The sequence below is a fragment of the Apium graveolens genome, chromosome 7 (genome assembly GCF_009905375.1).
Source record: "Apium graveolens cultivar Ventura chromosome 7, ASM990537v1, whole genome shotgun sequence".
In the NCBI taxonomy this organism is placed as follows: Eukaryota; Viridiplantae; Streptophyta; class Magnoliopsida; order Apiales; family Apiaceae; genus Apium; species Apium graveolens.
The window spans coordinates 11,984,916-12,003,077 of NC_133653.1; the positions used below are offsets into that span (position 1 = coordinate 11,984,916).

Genomic DNA, 18,162 nt, shown 5'->3' on the forward strand with positions numbered 1-18,162 from the left:
ATATTGTGTGTGTATGTGTTTATAGTTATATATATATATACATCTCGTGTGTGTGTATACGGTGTGTGTGTGTGTGTGTATACGGTATGTGTGTGTGTGTATACGGTGAGAAAAACAAACCTCAGAAAATCGAGGAGGAAGAAGAATAATGAATCGCCTGAAAATAACCTTGAAATCGCCTGAAATTGGTGTGGCTGTGAGTGTTTTTAGTATTTTAATCGAATGAAAACTGTTAACAGTCGCTAGTTGTGTTTATCAGTTAACGACTTCCACAATGATTAGTATAAAGGGCAAAAGGGTAATTTCAATCTTTCCGCAATGATTCATTGCGGAAGCCTCTGGACTTCCGCATTGATTCATTGCGGAAAGATTGGTTGGCTACGAAATAGACCCCAATCAACCATGGTTGGGGAAGGGCGCCCATATATATATATCCAATTCTAAAGGTTGTAACATAATGCGTGTATATATTTTAATAATCTCATGTTACCGATAACAAACAGAACTTTGAGTGAGGGCTATGATAAATTCGAGTTATATATCTTAAGTTTCCTTTTTGTTTTTTGAACCCATAAATCTGATAATGCCCTCGTCAAAACCATCTCATCTATACATTTATGTCATACCTAGCACTGCGAGCAGGACGAGTCTACACAAGGGAAAGTGGGACGAGTGGTCATGGCCCCCTAGGATTATCGGAACTTCTATTATATACTTCCTCTAACGGTGTTTGCGGTAAGGTGTGGTGCAGTTTGGACAAAAAACGCAAATCAAACCGCGGGTACGGTTTGTCCAAATTCTCAAACCGCAACCGCACCGCGTAAATCTTAAACCGTGCAAACCACACCATGAAAATGCGGTGTGGTGCGGTGCGGTTTGAGCGCTTTAAGAAAATAATAAATTTTAATGCGGGCGATTTACAATTTTCAATACTTCAATAAATAAATTAATAAATAAGTTTCAAGTTGATAGTATTACTTCAAAATATAATTTTAGTACATCTGAACCATAAACTACAATTTCTAATTTTATTTGGCATCTATACTCTTTATTAATAAACGAAACCATGTATAATTTGGTGCTAAAAGTACCAAAGTACCAAATTTTGGTACTTTTAAACTACAATTTCTAATTTTGTTTGGCATCTATACTCTTTATTAATAAACGAAATCATGTATAATTCGGTGCTAAAAGTACCAAAGTACCAAATTTTGGTACTTAACTGACATAAGTTGACTTATATTCTCAATAAGCTTTGTTTTTACACAAATCGACTTCTATTCTTTGTAAATTTTATTTTTTTTAGTTAGTATTCATCCAACCATCTATTTAATTAATAAAATAAAAATGCTTTTTAAACGATTTGTAAAATATATTAAAATTTTATTAAGTTACTTTAAATTAAGTAAAATAACTTATGTTTATTTTTAATTTTAGAAAAACTACAAACTATAAAGTAAATTACTAACACGAACTGACTTATATTCTCTGTAAACTTTATTTATTTATAAATTATATTAAAAATTTATTAAGTTACGTTAAATTAAGTAAAATAACATATATTTGCTTTTATTTTGAAAAACTACTAACTACAAAGTAAACTATTAACACGAATTGACTTCTATTCTCTGTCAACTTTATTTTTTGTAGTATTATATTAAAAATAATTAAGTAATAGCAAGTGACTTTAGTAACATTAATTAACTTTTAAACTGAAAATTATTGATTTAACGATTGTATTTATTATTGTCCATCACAACATTTATTTAATTTAAATTAAAAAACATATTTTAAGGGTAACAAATTGTTGGGTTCCGAAGGCATAAAATGTAGCGGATAAACGTAAATAAAACAAAAATTTCGAAACCCAAAACAGGATCCATGTATAATTATGGGCAGATTATGGAGATAACGAATCATACCTTTCAAGAGCTTAACTTTCACGAACTCAACGGAGATCCTAGCTATCACGCTTTGTGTCTACCTCTCGGAGAAACACCTCTATGGTATCCACATGAGCACCTTCAAGAACGTCTCACGAATTTGACTACGGAATGGATGTACTAGCCTCTTTCTTGACGATCTGAATTGGCTCTGCCTCTCTTTGCTGCTAGGGTTTTCTCAAAAACGTACACACTCTTTAACCTAACATTATGTATTTATAATGGCTGATTAAAAAGACCCATAACAGCAAAGCCCAACCCTAGTAGGTATTGGATTAAATAATAAAAATGAATTTCTATTATTTAATTAATAACTAAGTCATACTTAATTATTATGGGCAAAAACATTCCTTTTAATTCAAATTTATATTATCTCAATTAAGTCTTACTTAATTATAATAAAATTTAAATAATCATCAATTAATTTAAATCCATAATTTAAATTAACTATTCCATTAAGTGCTCTATTTGTGCGACCCTATAGGCTATTATTTAATTGGCAATAATTTTATTCTCTAATAAAATTATAAACAATGAGCGGTATCTAGTAATACATCATTGTTACCCAATTAAACAATAATTAAATCATGATTAGATAAAACCTTTCGTGATTAATGTTTTTCGTGTAATATAATCCCTTTAACCATACATATTATAGATTAAACTTGAGGCATGTATTTAGTCATCCTCTTCAACATTTAATCCAGGTTTACTTGATCCATGAGTAGATTATCGAGACAAATCATTATTTGAGCATGGCCATGCTTTTATAATCTCACTCAATCAAGAGGCCAATAATATCTCTCCTAATTATAGGAGGGTTAAATCCTTTATCTATCATTCATATTTCTCATACGACTCATGATATACCCGATGTCCACTTTTATCATCACCCGATCAAATGTAACTTTTAATGTAGTCAAAGTATATTAATCCTCGTATAGAAATATAATGATTTCAAGTCAAAGGATCGTTACACCATTATCACTGTGAGTCTTTCTTATGACTTTATTAAACATGAAGAATCTCACTGTGGGTCTGTCCAGTACCATGTACTCTCACATGTACCTATGTATTGACTTTAGTATCCCCATACTTATAACCAATGAGATGTGGTTATCTTGTCAAACAACATACTAGTCTATCTATGTATTATTATTGTCCTATATAATAATACTCGACTAGGGACCTTTAAGAATATGATATATTATATAATCTCAAGTTTAAGTCATGTACTTAAACTATACAATTTGTATCATGATTCTAAGGATATTTATTATGCTAACAAAATATCGCAGTAATTAAGGTCATAATAAATATATTTATTTAATGATCAACTGACATAAAGATTATAAAAGAATAATGTATTGCCTCTAGGGCACCTACACTAACAATCTCCCACTTGCACTAGAGCCAATCACCCATATATCTAATACCCGTGGAACTAGTGTGACCATCGTGCTTCTCCTGCGACAAGCCTTTGGTCAGTGGGTCTGCAATGTTATCATTTGTGTGCACTTTACATATGTGTATATCACCCATTTCATTAATCTCTCGAATAAGGTGAAATCTCCTGAGTATATGTTTAGCCCGGGAGTGTGATCTAGGTTCTTTAGCCTGTGCAATGGCTCCATTATTATCGCAGTATAGATCAATGGGATCTGCGATCGATGGAACCACTCCCAAATCAGAAATGAACTTTCGAATCCAAACGGCCTCCTTAGCTGCTTCACAAGCTGCAATGTACTCAGCCTCCATTATAGAATCAGCTACTGTTTCTTGCTTTGAACTCTTCCAGCTTACAGCACCTCCGTTTAGACAAAACACAAAACCAGACTGTGATACAGTATCATCTCTGTCTGTTTGGAAAATTGCATCGGTGTAACCTTTTACAACGAGTTTCTCTTCTCCTCCATACACCAAAAATGAATCTTTAGTTCTTTTCAGGTACTTAAGAATATTCTTAACTGCCGTCCAGTGACCTTCACCCGGATTAGACTGGTATCTGCTCGTCATGCTCAAAGCATACGAGACATCTGGGCGAGTACATACCATTGCATACATGATAGATCCAATTGCTGAAGCATATGGAACTTTATTCATATGGTCCTTCTCATCCAATGATTTCGGACACTGGTCCTTAGAGATCGTTATCCCTTGAGACACGGGGACATATCCCCTTTTTGCATTTTGCATTCCAAAACGATGCAAAACCTTATCAATGTATGTGCTCTGACTTAGACCGATCATCCTTCTAGATCTTTCTCTATAGATCCTCATTCCTAGAATGTAGGATGCCTCTCCTAAGTCTTTAATGGAGAAATTGCTCCATAACAAAGTCTTAACAGCCTTTAGAGAAGGTATGTCATTCCCCATTAGTAGTATATCATCAACATATAGTATTATGAATGCCACATAGCTCCCACTAACCTTCTTGTAAACACACGAATCATCTTCGTTTTGAACAAAGCCATACTCTGTGACTATTTCATCAAAACGGATATTCCATCTCCTAGAGGATTGCTTCAATCCATAAATGGATCGACGCAATTTACATACCTTGTCAGCATTCCTTGGATCGACAAAACCCTCAGGTTGTGTCATGTACACATCCTCTTAAAGGCTTCCATTAAGGAAGGCTGTTTTGACATCCATTTGCCAGATTTCATAATCATGGAATGCTGCAATGGCAAGTAAAATCCTTATAGACTTGACCATAGCCACTGGGGAGAAAGTTTCATCATAGTCAATACCATGAATTTGTTTGAAACCTTTTGCAACCAGCCTAGCTTTATAGGTCTGAACATTTCCATCCATGCCCTTTTTCTTCTTAAAAACCCATTTACACCCTATGGGTTTTACCCCTTCAGGTGGATCAACCAAAGTCCATACTTGGTTTTCGTACATGGAATCTATCTCGGATTTCATGGCTTTAAGCCATCTCTTAGAGTCTGGACTGTTCATAGCATCTTGGTATGTGAGAGGCTCATATTCATTTATGAGTATCAAATCACCACACTGAGTCATGAGAAATCCATATCTCTCTGGCTCATGGCGAAATCTACCAGATCTACGAACAACCTGTGTTTGTTGAGCATTATCATTATTCTGCTCTTGTTCCACTTCAGGTTCAATGCTATTTTGCGGTTCTCGATCTTCTTCGAGATCTATAGTTCTCCCACTGTTTCTTTTGGAAACAAAATCTCTTTCCATGAAGACAACATCTCGAGCAATAAATACTTTCTGCTCAGAAGGACTATAAAAATAATACGCCTTTGTTTCATTAGGGTATCCTACAAAAATGCACTCTTCGAATTTAGGTCCAAGCTTGTCAGATTCTTGACGTTTCACAAACGCCTTACATCCCCAAACTTTCATAAAGTTCATGCCTAACCGTTTCTCCTTCCATATCTCATATGGAGTCTTTTGAACCTTCTTAGTAGGAACACGGTTAAGTGTGAAAGCCGTTGTTTCTAGAGCGTAACCCCAGAAACTAATTGGAAGATCTGGATGACTCATCATCGATCGCACCATGTCCAACAAGGTGCGATTTCTCCTCTCTGAAACTCCATTCCATTGAGGTGTTCCTGGAGGAGTGAGTTGTGATACAATACCACACTCTTTCAAATACTCTCTAAATTCGGTGCTTAAGTATTCACCCCCACGATCGGATCGTAAGATCTTAATACTTGCATCTCCGCCAATTTGCTTCTCAACTTCAACCTTGTATTCTTTAAATTATTCAAAAGAATCGGATTTGTTCTTCATAAGATATACATATCCATATCTACTAAAATCATCAGTAAATGTTATGAAGTAGTAGTAGCCTCCTCTAGCCATTACACGCATTGGGCCACATACATCACTATGTATTAGCTCCAGACGTTTAGTGGCCCTTTGACCCTTACCGGTGAAAGGGGCTTTAGTCATCTTACCAAGCAAACAAGATTCGCATTCTTGGTATGATTCAAAATCAAACTTATCCAAGTATCCATCCTTATGTAATTTGGATATGCGTTTCTCATTTATGTGGCCTAGACGACAATGCCAGAGGTATGTTTGATTTGAGTCATTCATTTTAAGTCGTTTATTTTCTATATTACATACAGGGTTATCTAAATCAAGAACATATAAACCATTAAATAAACGCGCAACACCATAGGTTAAATCATTCAAAGCAAAAAAGCAACTGTTGTTCTTTATTGTAAACAAAAAACCTTTCTTGTCCAAACAAGAAACAGAAATAATGTTTCTGCGAATCACAGACACGTAAAAATAGTCTTCTAGTTCTAAAAGAAGCCCAGAGGGCATAGATAAATAATAAGTCCCTACAGCTAAAGCAACAACTTTTGCTCCATTGCCTACTCTTAGGTCCACTTCTCCCTTAGCCGAAGTTCTACTTCTCTGCATGCCCTGCACATTTATACAAATGTGAGAAGCACATCCAGTATCAAATACCCAAGATGTAGAAATAGACAAATTGACTTTTATAACATAAATACCTGATCCAGAAATCTGAACTGCTTTCTTTTTCTTCAGATCCTCCAAGTAAATTGGACAGTCTCTTCCAGTGATCATCTTTCTTACAGTAGTGACATTCACCCTTGGCCACACCACCTTTAGGCTTTAAAGCCTGTTTGGGACCTGACTTTGGCTTGGGTATAGAATCAGATCCAATCTTCTTCTTACCCTTCCATTTGCCCTTCCCTTTGGCCTTACCTTTATTTCCCACCATCAGTATGGGAGCAGGTTCAGCTGTCTTCATGTTGGTCTCATATGTTCTCAACATATGCAATAATTCAGTAGGTGTTTTGTCAAATTCATTCATATTGTAGTTCACAACAAACTGAGTGAATTTGTTGTTCAAAGAATTCATGATTAGGTCAATACCAGTTTCCGGACCAATCGGGAAACCCAAAGTTTCAAGGTACTCAATGTAACCAATCATCTTCAGAACATGTAGGCCAACTGGTTCACTCGCCCCTTGTTTGCAATTAAAAAGTGACTTACTCATGTTGAACCTTTCTTGACGAGTTTGGCTTGCAAACATGCTTTGCAAGTGCTCATTGATAGTATATGCATCCATATGCACATGTTGTCTTTGAAGCTCAGCACTCATAGTTGCCAACATAAGACATGCAACATCATTTGCATCATTCTCATCCCTTGTGCGTGTTGCTCGTTCATCAGCAGTAGCACCCTCAGGAAGGGGGCCTGGAGGAGGAATATCAATGACATGAAGTTTGCGCTCCTGCCTAAGGACAATCCTCAAATTCCTCTGCCAGTCTAGGAAGTTGTTTCCTCCTGTCAGCTTGTCCTTCTCAAGGACTGAACGTATGGATAGTGTGTTTGTGTTGTTTGCCATTACTCAGTATCTACAATAATAAAAGCGCAAAATAAACATTAGATTGTCTGAGTTAAAATTTTATGTTCATATGATTATGATATATTCATAATATATCTCCCACTATTTTTTATCAAATTAATAGCCCTAACTATTAATTCGGAAAGTATATCCCATAAATCTTTCTAGTGAGCCAAGATCCATATTTCGTCATGTTCTAAGTCAACCACTGGTATCCTTAAAACATGATTATTTAGGTAGACAACAGTTGTCAATTATATCATATATAATTCTTGGATAATTTGGTGAACAACAATTGATCGTATCTATCTAACAGATTTTTAACCAAACTCTATGCTTCTAAGTTCATAATAGTTGAATATAACCGTTTATATCCACCTTATTATGATGACTCAGTTAAGTTAGACCCAATGATACAACGTCCGAATATAACCGTTTATATTCGTCGCATTTCACCACGATAGATAGGAGTCCCCTGCCACTGACAGCCCTTCCCCTTATCGATCTAGGATTTAATGAGTGTTCATTCATTGGAAAGCATCTGATTAAAACTTAATATTTTACTTAGGGATTTTTAATTTAGAACGATCATGATCCCATCATAAAGAGATTCCCAATTTTTCCTTGAATAAAATACTTCAAATCAATACTCGTCAATGGTTTGATTTCCAGGTAGTGGAGGAGTCACATCGGTCTCGCTTAAAACCCACAGCCTTACAAGTTCTATGAACCCGTTGTTGACAAAATCGCCCCATGTCAGAAATAAAGAAAATTTGTATTTTATTCCGTGTTTCATAAACACGTGAATCTCATGATCGTTTGTTGATTTTAAATCTTGAGTCGTTACAGATATTATCTTGTTTAAAGGCATGGCATAGGTGATGTATCTAATACATACATGCATCATTAATCTAATTAAAACATGCATTTTCTACTCTACACATACTATTTATACATCATATGAAAAGTGCGTAAAGTAAACGTGCAATAGTTATGGCCCAATCCTATGTGATCTTTTCAGGCTAATGAAAAGATCAAGGTCAATCTATGGTGTAAAAATAACTATTACATATGTCTTCTCTATTGCTTCCATTGTCTCCTTGGCCTACATAGGATGCCTCCTTGTTCCCTTGTCCTTCTTGGATGTTACATTAAGAATTATACTAATGAACTTACAAAAGAACTCGAGTTACATTCGAGATAAAACAACTACAAAATAGAAAATGACATGCAAGTCATATTTATTACAATCCAAAAGAATAAACCATTACAACTAAGGTCTTAACGCCATAACTATGCACCATGCTCAAGTAACCATTAAAGAACATTATAGATCATATAAAGATGACATACTATTTATCACTTATCATGATCCAATCAAGAATAATAAATAAGTAAAGCATATGTCATAAGCTCAAATTAAAAACGAAACCCTAAGCACGTGGAGGTCGCTGGGGGGGTTCGGGGGGGCAGCGAGCCCCCCGATGGCGGAAATTTTTGCAAAATCAAGTATCAGAATACTAGCAAAACATGTATCAGAATACTATTCCAGAAGCATGTATCATTATACACACGATCCATAACCCAGTTACCAAAAACATGTATCAGTATACATATTTTAAGAGATCGCATACATATGAGTTATGGCAGATCTTAAACATACTAGTATCATCATATAGATCATTAACATATTCATCATATCATTCATATAACATAACTGTTATCATGGCAAACTCATATAACATAACTGTTATCATGACAAACTCATATAACATAAATGTTATCATGGCAGACTCATCACACATGCATACTTGTAAAAATACAGTAAACACGTAACCAAATCAGCCCCTTATACACGCAGCTCTGATGCCATTGTTGGGTTCCGAAGGCATAAAACGCAGCGGATAAACGTAAATAAAACAAAAATTTTGAAACCCAAAAACAGGATCCATGTATAATTATGGGCAGATTATGGAGATAACGAATCATACCTTTCAAGAGCTTAACTTTCACGAACTCAACGGAGATCCTAGCTATCACGCTTTGTGTCTACCTCTCGGAGAAACACCTCTATGGTATCCACACGAGCACCTTCAAGAACGTCTCACGAACTTAACTACGGAATGGATGTACTAGCCTCCTTCTTGACGATCTGAATTGGCTCTGCCTCTCTTTGCTGTTAGGGTTTTCTCAAAAATGTACACACTCTTTAACCTATCATTATATATTTATAATGGCTGATTAAAAAGACCCATAACAGCAAAGCCCAACCCTAGTAGGTATTGGATTAAATAATAAAAATGAATTTCTATTATTTAATTAATAACTAAGTCATACTTAATTATTATGGGCAAAAACATTCCTTTTAATTCAAATTTATATTATCTCAATTAAGTCTTACTTAATTATAATAAAATTTAAATAATCATCAATTAATTTAAATCCATAATTTAAATTAACTATTCCATTAAGTGCTCTATTTGTGCGACCCTATAGGCTATTATTTAATTGGCAATAATTTTATTCTCTAATAAAATTATAAACAATGAGCGGTATCTAATAATACATCATTGTTACCCAATTAAACAATAATTAAATCGTGATTAGATAAAACATTTCGTGATTAATGTTTTTCGTGTAATATAATCCCTTTAACCATAAATATTATAGATTAAACTCAAGGCATGTATTTAGTCATCCTCTTCAACATTTAATCCGGGTTTACTTGATCCATGAGTAGATTATCGAGACAAATTATTATTTGAGCATGACCATGCTTTTATAATCTCACTCAATCAAGAGGCTAATAATATCTCTCCTAATTATAGGAGGGTTAAATCCTTTATCTATCATTCATATTTCTCATACGACTCATGATATACCCGATGTCCACTTTTATCATTACCCGATCAAAAGTAACTTTTAATGTAGTCAAAGTATATTAATCCTCGTATAGAAATATAATGATTTCAAGTCAAAGGATCGTTACACCATTATCACTGTGAGTCTTTCTTATGACTTTATTAAACATGAAGAATCTCACTGTGGGTATGTCCAGTACCATATACTCTCACATGTACCTATGTATTGAGTTTAGTATCCCCATACTTATAACCAATGAGATGTGGTTATCTTGTCAAACAACATACTAGTCTATCTATGTATTATTATTGTCCTATATAATAATACTCGACTAGGGACCTTTAAGAATATGATATATTATATAATCTTAAGTTTAAGTCATGTACTTAAACTATACAATTTGTATCATGATTCTAAGGACATTTATTATGCTAACAAAATATCGCAGTAATTAAGGTCATAATAAATACATTTATTGAATGATCAACTGACATAAAGATTATAAAAGAATAATGTATTGCCTCTAGGGCACCTACACTAACACAAATTTATGGGATGTATTTAGATTATATTAAGTAATATTAAACTAAGTTTAATAACATCTATTTACTTTTAATTTGTAAATTAATTTTTATCCATAATTAATAGTATTATTTTAAAAATAATTAAGTAATAGCAAATGACTTTAGTAACATTTATTAACTTTTAAACTGAAAATTATTAATTTAACAATTGTATTTGTTATTGTCCATCACAACGTTTAGTTAATTTAAATTAAAAAACATATTTTAACAGTAACAAATTTATGTGCTGTATTTAGATTATATTAGTATTAAATTAAGTTTAATAACATCTATTTACTTTTAATTTTTAAATTAATTTTTATCGATAATTAAGTAATATTAAATAAAATATATTGAAAAGGCTAATTATAAGATAATTATCAAATTATATTAATTAATATTAAATTATCTAAAGAACTATTTGGTTCATAATCATAAGATAAAGATACAATTCGTTTCACAATAATAAAACTAATATGTTGGATTTCTATATTAAGTAAAACAATGCAAAACTGGAATTATAGTGGAAAATTTCATAACTGATTCGATACTTTTTAACCACATAATTATTTTTTGCAAGTACCAATTTAATATTGATATTAATATATTAATTTTATTTCGTGTTTTGCACGGATTATGAATAATTCTCTACAAATATTAATTCGATATTTTTTTGTCTCGGACCCGTGTGTCGCACGGGTTATGAACTGTCTATACTAATAAGTAAACCATGTTTAGGTCCTAAATCTTGGTACTCACTGGAAAATTATACAACTATTTTTAAAATTTTATGTAATAAAATCTCAACCGACAAAAATTAACTTCTACTCTCTGTAAATTTTATTTCCCTTCAATTTTTATTTGTTGCTGAACATCCAAGCGTCGGTTTACTTTAATATAATCGTATTAATAAGTTATCATGTCATATTTATATAAGTAAATAATTAGTTGCATGCATAACTAGAACTATACGGTGAAATTTTAGTGTTATACTTAATTTTGATTTTTTAATTACATATTTTAACATCATTTTATATATTATATTTAGATCTGTATTTTGCACGAATTATGAGTTTTAGTGCAGATAATAATGTGTACTATTATTTTTAATTTCGGACCCGTTCTTCGCACGGGTTACCAACTAGTACAATTAGATAAAATTTCAAATTATATTAGTAATTGACAAAAAAAATAATAAACGGTAGTATTCAACCATTCACTGTAACTGCAACATTGTTACATAATAGCTTATTATATATATTTGTTTATATTATAAAGGGACAATAATAATATATATATATATTTATTTATTATAAAAGGTACAAGAGTATATATATATATTATAATAATATTCGGTGCAGTGCAATTTTAACAACGGGAGCAACAAACCGCATCGCACCATGCGGTTTGACAAAAATACAAACCACGACCGCACCACGAAAATTTTAAACCACGCCTAACGGTGCGGGCGGTTTGTGCTGTTTGATGAACACCCCTCCTCTGTGGCTTAAAGATTGGCCCGGTCAAGATTGCACAAATTTTAAGAAAACACTATTTGACTTAAATTTTTATAGGTAATAGTAAGAAGTGGTTGTCCTTTTATATCTACTTTAATGAATTGGGCAGGTAAAAGGTGTAATTTAAAATATTAAAATTACTTTTCAAAAATAGAAGTTCAATTAATTTGGTACATTCAAAAAAAGAATAGTGTGTCAACCTTCTTAAAACGGAGGGAATAGTTCTTATAAAAAATATATTTTATCTATATATTAATGTAAATATAAAATTTGGACGCCCTAACAAAAATATTTGACCTTGTAAACTTGGTATATATTCTCTCTGTGCCATTAAATTATATACATTATTTTTCGGTATACTTTTCAATACTCCTTTAAAGCATAACTCCACAATATTTTTAATTTTTTTTTTTGAATAAAAGTTTCATGTCTAAACTTTTATTCAAAAAAAAGTTAAAAAAACATTATAAAACTATACTTTATAGAAGTCTCGAAATACGTGTAAACAGTGCATGTATAAAAATAACGGGACGGAGAGAGTATATACTAACAAAAATTTGGTACATGAATAAATCTTTTTAAAAAATAAAAATCTTCCGGTCTTCTTATATCCTCACTTATTTGCGACAACAATAATCCTATCTTGTATTATCAATTTTTTAATTATATTTAGTCATTTATATCGTCAATTCAAATTTAATTATCCAGGTAAGATTTAATTTGTTCTAATATAACTTATTAAAAATTTAATTTTGTGCGATTACTGAAAATATTACTTACTACTCTTCAAAATATATAACTGGATTTTATGTTTGTTATTGCTTATTAAAGACTATGATGAGTTTCTCCATCACTGTATGCTTATTCATATTAAAAGAGAAATAACGAAAATTTTTAGTATCGACTTGAGTTTCGTAATCTGAAGGAATATAAAAGTTCAATATAAATTTTTGCTAGTATTTTTATATTTATTTTATTGAATATTTTACCGTATCAAATCTGTTCTAAAAATCCCCGATTTTTAAAAAAATTCCCGATTAATCCCCGATTAATCTTTAAAAAATATTTAGCCGATCTATTTTTTGAAATCCGATTAATATTTATAAATTATTTTTGAATTATATATTTTATAATAAATAAGATAAATATATTAAATATTATTAAAATATTTAAATATATACGATTTTTGTTCCGATTAATCCCCGATTTGCCGATTAATCCCTGATGTACCTAAACGGATTAGTGCCATTTTACAATCATGGTATCAATGAATTTGGAGCCCCTTACAGACATTTGCTGGCTTCGTTCCTGACTACAACAGGCAAGAGGTACAGGATTACAATTTTTCGCGTACATGCACATCAGTACTGATATTCAGATAATCCGCAGGATGACAAGTCCAGGATAAGGGGCTGGTAGGCATGAGCACAATTGTTTATAGTGCTATTATCTCATATAAGTCATCTTCAACAGCAGGCACGGGAGGTGCAGCTTATATCCGCCACTGGCAAGAGGAACCTATCTATTTCTTGGAGTATGGGATTTTGGTGCTCAATTATGAACGAAGTCCTTTGTATTATATGCCACTGTCAACTGCACCAATTTTCATAATCTTACTCTAGAGGTTCTCTGATGAGTATTTAATGTATCTCTCCCTGTACCTTTCAAACTGTAAATGCCTGCTGTATTTCTCTAGAAAAGATTTGTAAGTCGGAAGCCACTTACATAGTATCAACTGGTCAAGCTGACTGGCCAACTGCATATCCAACATATACGAGTGAGTCAAACAAACTTCCTCAAATTTTGCGTTGAAGGTCTTGAACCTCTTCTTCAGAGACTTCTTTGAAACTCTGTTAAAAAATGGAAACTTATAGTTCAATCCATCATCTCTTAAACAGTACAAAACCCTCTGCGAAATGGATGAAATATATTCTTCTGCTATCTGCAAGACATCTTTCTTTAACTTCAACAGATAATCCCTTCCAATCATCTCCAGCAGTTCCGAGGACTCTTTAATAGTACTAGTAATATAGCCAACATTGTTCATCAAGAATATATATCGCAACGATGAGTCCTCACAAAAACTAGATTTACCTTCCAAATTGATTCTCAAGCTCATCATGATCCAGATGATGTGAAGTCCCAATGGGGTTCCATCGGAAGCTTCCAAAAAATTATCATCAGCCTGATTTCCCAAACTTTTAGTTGGCCGAGATACAATTATATTTGTAAGCAGTTCCTTGTACAGCAGAATGTTAGCAACATAATTCATTGTATACTCTGTCAAAAGATGTAGTAGTCTTGTTGAAGGTAGGCAGTTCAATTGCTCGTTAAGCACAGTATTCTCAAAACACAATATCAATTTCCTTATTAGATTTGGGAGGCTATCAGTGGTATTATTTGCAGAATGAAATATATCTGCAAATGATTCAGAGTGGACCACCATGTTCTTAATTTTGGGCAAGATAACAATCAGGGTCTTGTAAAGTTCCAAAACAGAGAATAGTTTTTGAAATGATGCTGTAGAACTTACAGCATCGGCAAAATTGTTCAATTGAATAGCAACATGTTTCACAATAGGCAGGAAGCAATTGTCATACGTCACAGCTCTTAGTTTATCAAAGATCTGCTCATAATACTGCTTCTCCCCAGGAAAGATATCGTCGTAAAATTTATAGGCTGCCAGTATCCATATTCTGATTTTTGCAGCAAAATCTTCGCAGCCCAAACTTTTTAAGTCGTTGGCGGTCCACTTCCCAATGCAAAACCTCAAAAACCTTGCATCAACCAATGACCTCCTTGAAATTATGTACACCTCAATGCAGTCTCCAAGACACCCTGTGGAGTGCAGCATCTCTACTATACTTTGGAGACGATAAACTTGCTCTGAGGACAGCTCCCCATGGTCAGTATGATTGCTTCCTTGCAACTCATAGCCATAACTGCCCGTGATGCTACTAGAGTAAACAGTTTTACTCAAAGAATCAGACTTTTTCGTTTGGATTGAGCAATTCAATATACCTTTAAACACCAGCTGCAGTGTTTTAATAGCATGAGCACGTTGAGTCTCATAACTATAGATCTTATCTGTCTTGATTGATTGCTGAATCTTATCTACTGCATACAAGTACTGATCAAATTTTATGCGGTCTCCATGATTGATAAGTCCTTGTAGCTGCAATGGAGATTCTAATTCTGTGATCAATTTTGCTACTGACTTCAAATCTGGCAACTTTGTATCCTCACAGTTGGAATTCTTCATGCCTTGGAATCCACAAACAACTATATTCTGATGTTTGATTGATGAAGATAATTGATTAAATATGAAACGAATTTGGCGCAGGATATTCTTTTCTGTACGATCCTCAAGAACTCCAACCTTACAATCTACTACTAGGCAATTATAGGCTAGGTAGCCTGATTTCTTCAAATTTCGTTTCTTCGTGTACTGCCCAAATCCCCACCTGGTTCTTCTTCTGCTCATCAGGAATGGCCGCTCCTCCTGCAACCCTCCAAAACGTGTCCTAATTATGTGCTTATTATTCCCACTCTGATCAACAAGTATCAGTTCAAACAGCGCATTCACATCAGTTGCATCACTCTCCAATCTTATATATATTGATATGTATTCTTTATACTTTTCCTTTCTTCCGTTAGGATACAGAGTGATTGCCCAGTCATACCCTCCTGATGTGAAAGTATCAGAAACCAAATATTTTCCAACTCCAAGATCTTCTCTTCTCGAGTAGCAATCAAATGTGAATCTATGTGAACCAACGACTATATCATCTGCAGCAACGCAAGGACTTGCTGAAGTTAAATATGATACAACAAGTTCCTTCTCATTTGCGGTTGAAGTGACCTCTGTGGATGAACCTCCATCAGAAGCCCAAGACGATGAACTGTATGTTTCCATGATCTCAGTAGATGATGATAAAATGCTTGCTTGTTGGAGGTCTCCAGCAATTGGAGGGGAAATGCACAGCAGATTGTTGGAGTGCAAGACGATGAGATATTTTTATTGTTATTACAAGGAACTAGTCTGAGGATTTAATGATGAATGTGAAAATTCTATAACATGGATGGATTCAGTAAGACAGAGCAGCTTCATTTTTTATTGAATGACATAGCGAGGTTGGGAGCCTCTGAGAAGCTGCTTTTAGTCTTCATATTTAATTTCCAGACTCCTTCCTCTTGGTAATTTCTCATCATTCAATCTCGTACGCAACTTCGAAATTTTATTCATATAAAGTCGTTAATGAAGCCAAAAAATCCGAATAAATTAATCACTTTACATTCCTCTTGATAATTTCTCATCTAAACTCGTCGTTAATGAAGCCAAAAAATCCGAATAAATTAATCACTTTACATTCCTCTTGGTAATTTTTCATCTAAACTCGTTGTTACCATCAAGGGACCATACAACCAGTGACAGAAACATTAAAAACTAATTAATATGCCATTTTATGAACTGCCCGGCAGGCAAAGTTGGAATCAAGTAGATGGACTTTCCACCTTGATTCAATAATTTCTACCCGGAAGACAAATTGGAATCAATGCCTGACAGCAATTGGACCTCCAAATATTGGCCGAGACATAATTCTACAATAGTATGATATTATCTTAAAAGGCCTGTATCTTGTACTAAACCAAGTTAACTGTCTGCTCTCCATACAAGATAATTATTTCCTATCTCCTTGATGTTACTTGGGTTCACAGTCCAAATTTGTAAGTCGTTATTACCAATGCAAACAATCTTGTAAAATTTTGTAATTTTGGAAAGAGTAGTGTTAAATACATTTTTTTTGTATGCAATTTATTTGTTGATAAATCTTGAAAATTTTAAAATCTAAAACTAATATTTCATATTAAAACAAGTACTTATATTCTCTTTAAATTAAAGAAGAAGTATTATTTGTAAACATAGCTACCGAATATTTGAATTTAAATAAAATTAAAATTTGAAAAATTTGAAAAAAAAAGTATTTATATTTAATCTATATAATTATTCCATCAAGAATTCAAGATGTATTTATACTATATATCTATACTATACTTATACTAGTCGACAAAACCGCGCTGCGCAGCAGCCCTAAAAAATATTTTTAAAAAATTTCATATAAAAATTATTTAAGAAGAACATGAATTATAATAAATAAAAAATTAATTATTCATAATTATTGACCATTTTGTTTCACTATTTGTTAGGCCGACACCCGTTATAATATACATAATAAAACAAAATTGTGTACATATTTTTTCATGATACCACTTTATATCACGTTTTTATATCACGTTTTCTTAAGTCGATAATAATTGTAGTAATTATGATATTTTGTTAGCCGACGCCTGTTGTAATAAAAAAAGACTAATTAGATAAATTCTAATATGAACTAATATTATAATTTAGATAAAAATTAGTTTGAGCCGCTCTACTGTCAAACACAATATTAATAAAAATTTATTATGATTGAGATAAATTAGTTTGAGCCGCACCCACCCGTCAAACACAATAATAAAAAAAAATTATTAGAATTTAGATAAATTTCAGTTTGAGCCGCCTATCCGTCAAACACAATATTAATAAAATAATTTAGATAAAATTGGTTTGATCCGCCTCCCATCAAATACAATACTAATAAAAAAATTATAATTTAGATATAATGTAGTTTGAGCCGTTCTCCCGTCAAATACAATACTAATAAAAAATTATTACAATTTAGATAAAAACTATTTAAATATTGAAATAATAAACAAATACAAATCCCTAAAAATAAAGAATATTTTGTTGAAAAATTAAAAAAAAGGCAATATAGTAAAAAATATTAAAGATTTGTACATGGAGGTCTATCCACCCCTTTAACTCCCATGGCAGTGGGTCCCTCCTGATTTTTAAAATTGAATAGAATTTT

At 32.8% G+C, this 18,162-nt stretch overlaps 1 protein-coding gene across 1 annotated transcript; it reads right to left on the minus strand.

The window, feature by feature from the left end:
* Positions 1–13,387: 13,387 nt before the first annotated feature.
* Positions 13,388–16,450, minus strand: LOC141670378 (exocyst complex component EXO70C1-like). Its single transcript, XM_074476194.1, has one exon. The coding sequence runs from the start codon at positions 16,164–16,166 to the stop codon at positions 13,869–13,871; it is 2,298 nt and encodes a 765-aa protein (XP_074332295.1). The 5' UTR covers positions 16,167–16,450; the 3' UTR covers positions 13,388–13,868.
* Positions 16,451–18,162: the final 1,712 nt, after the last annotated feature.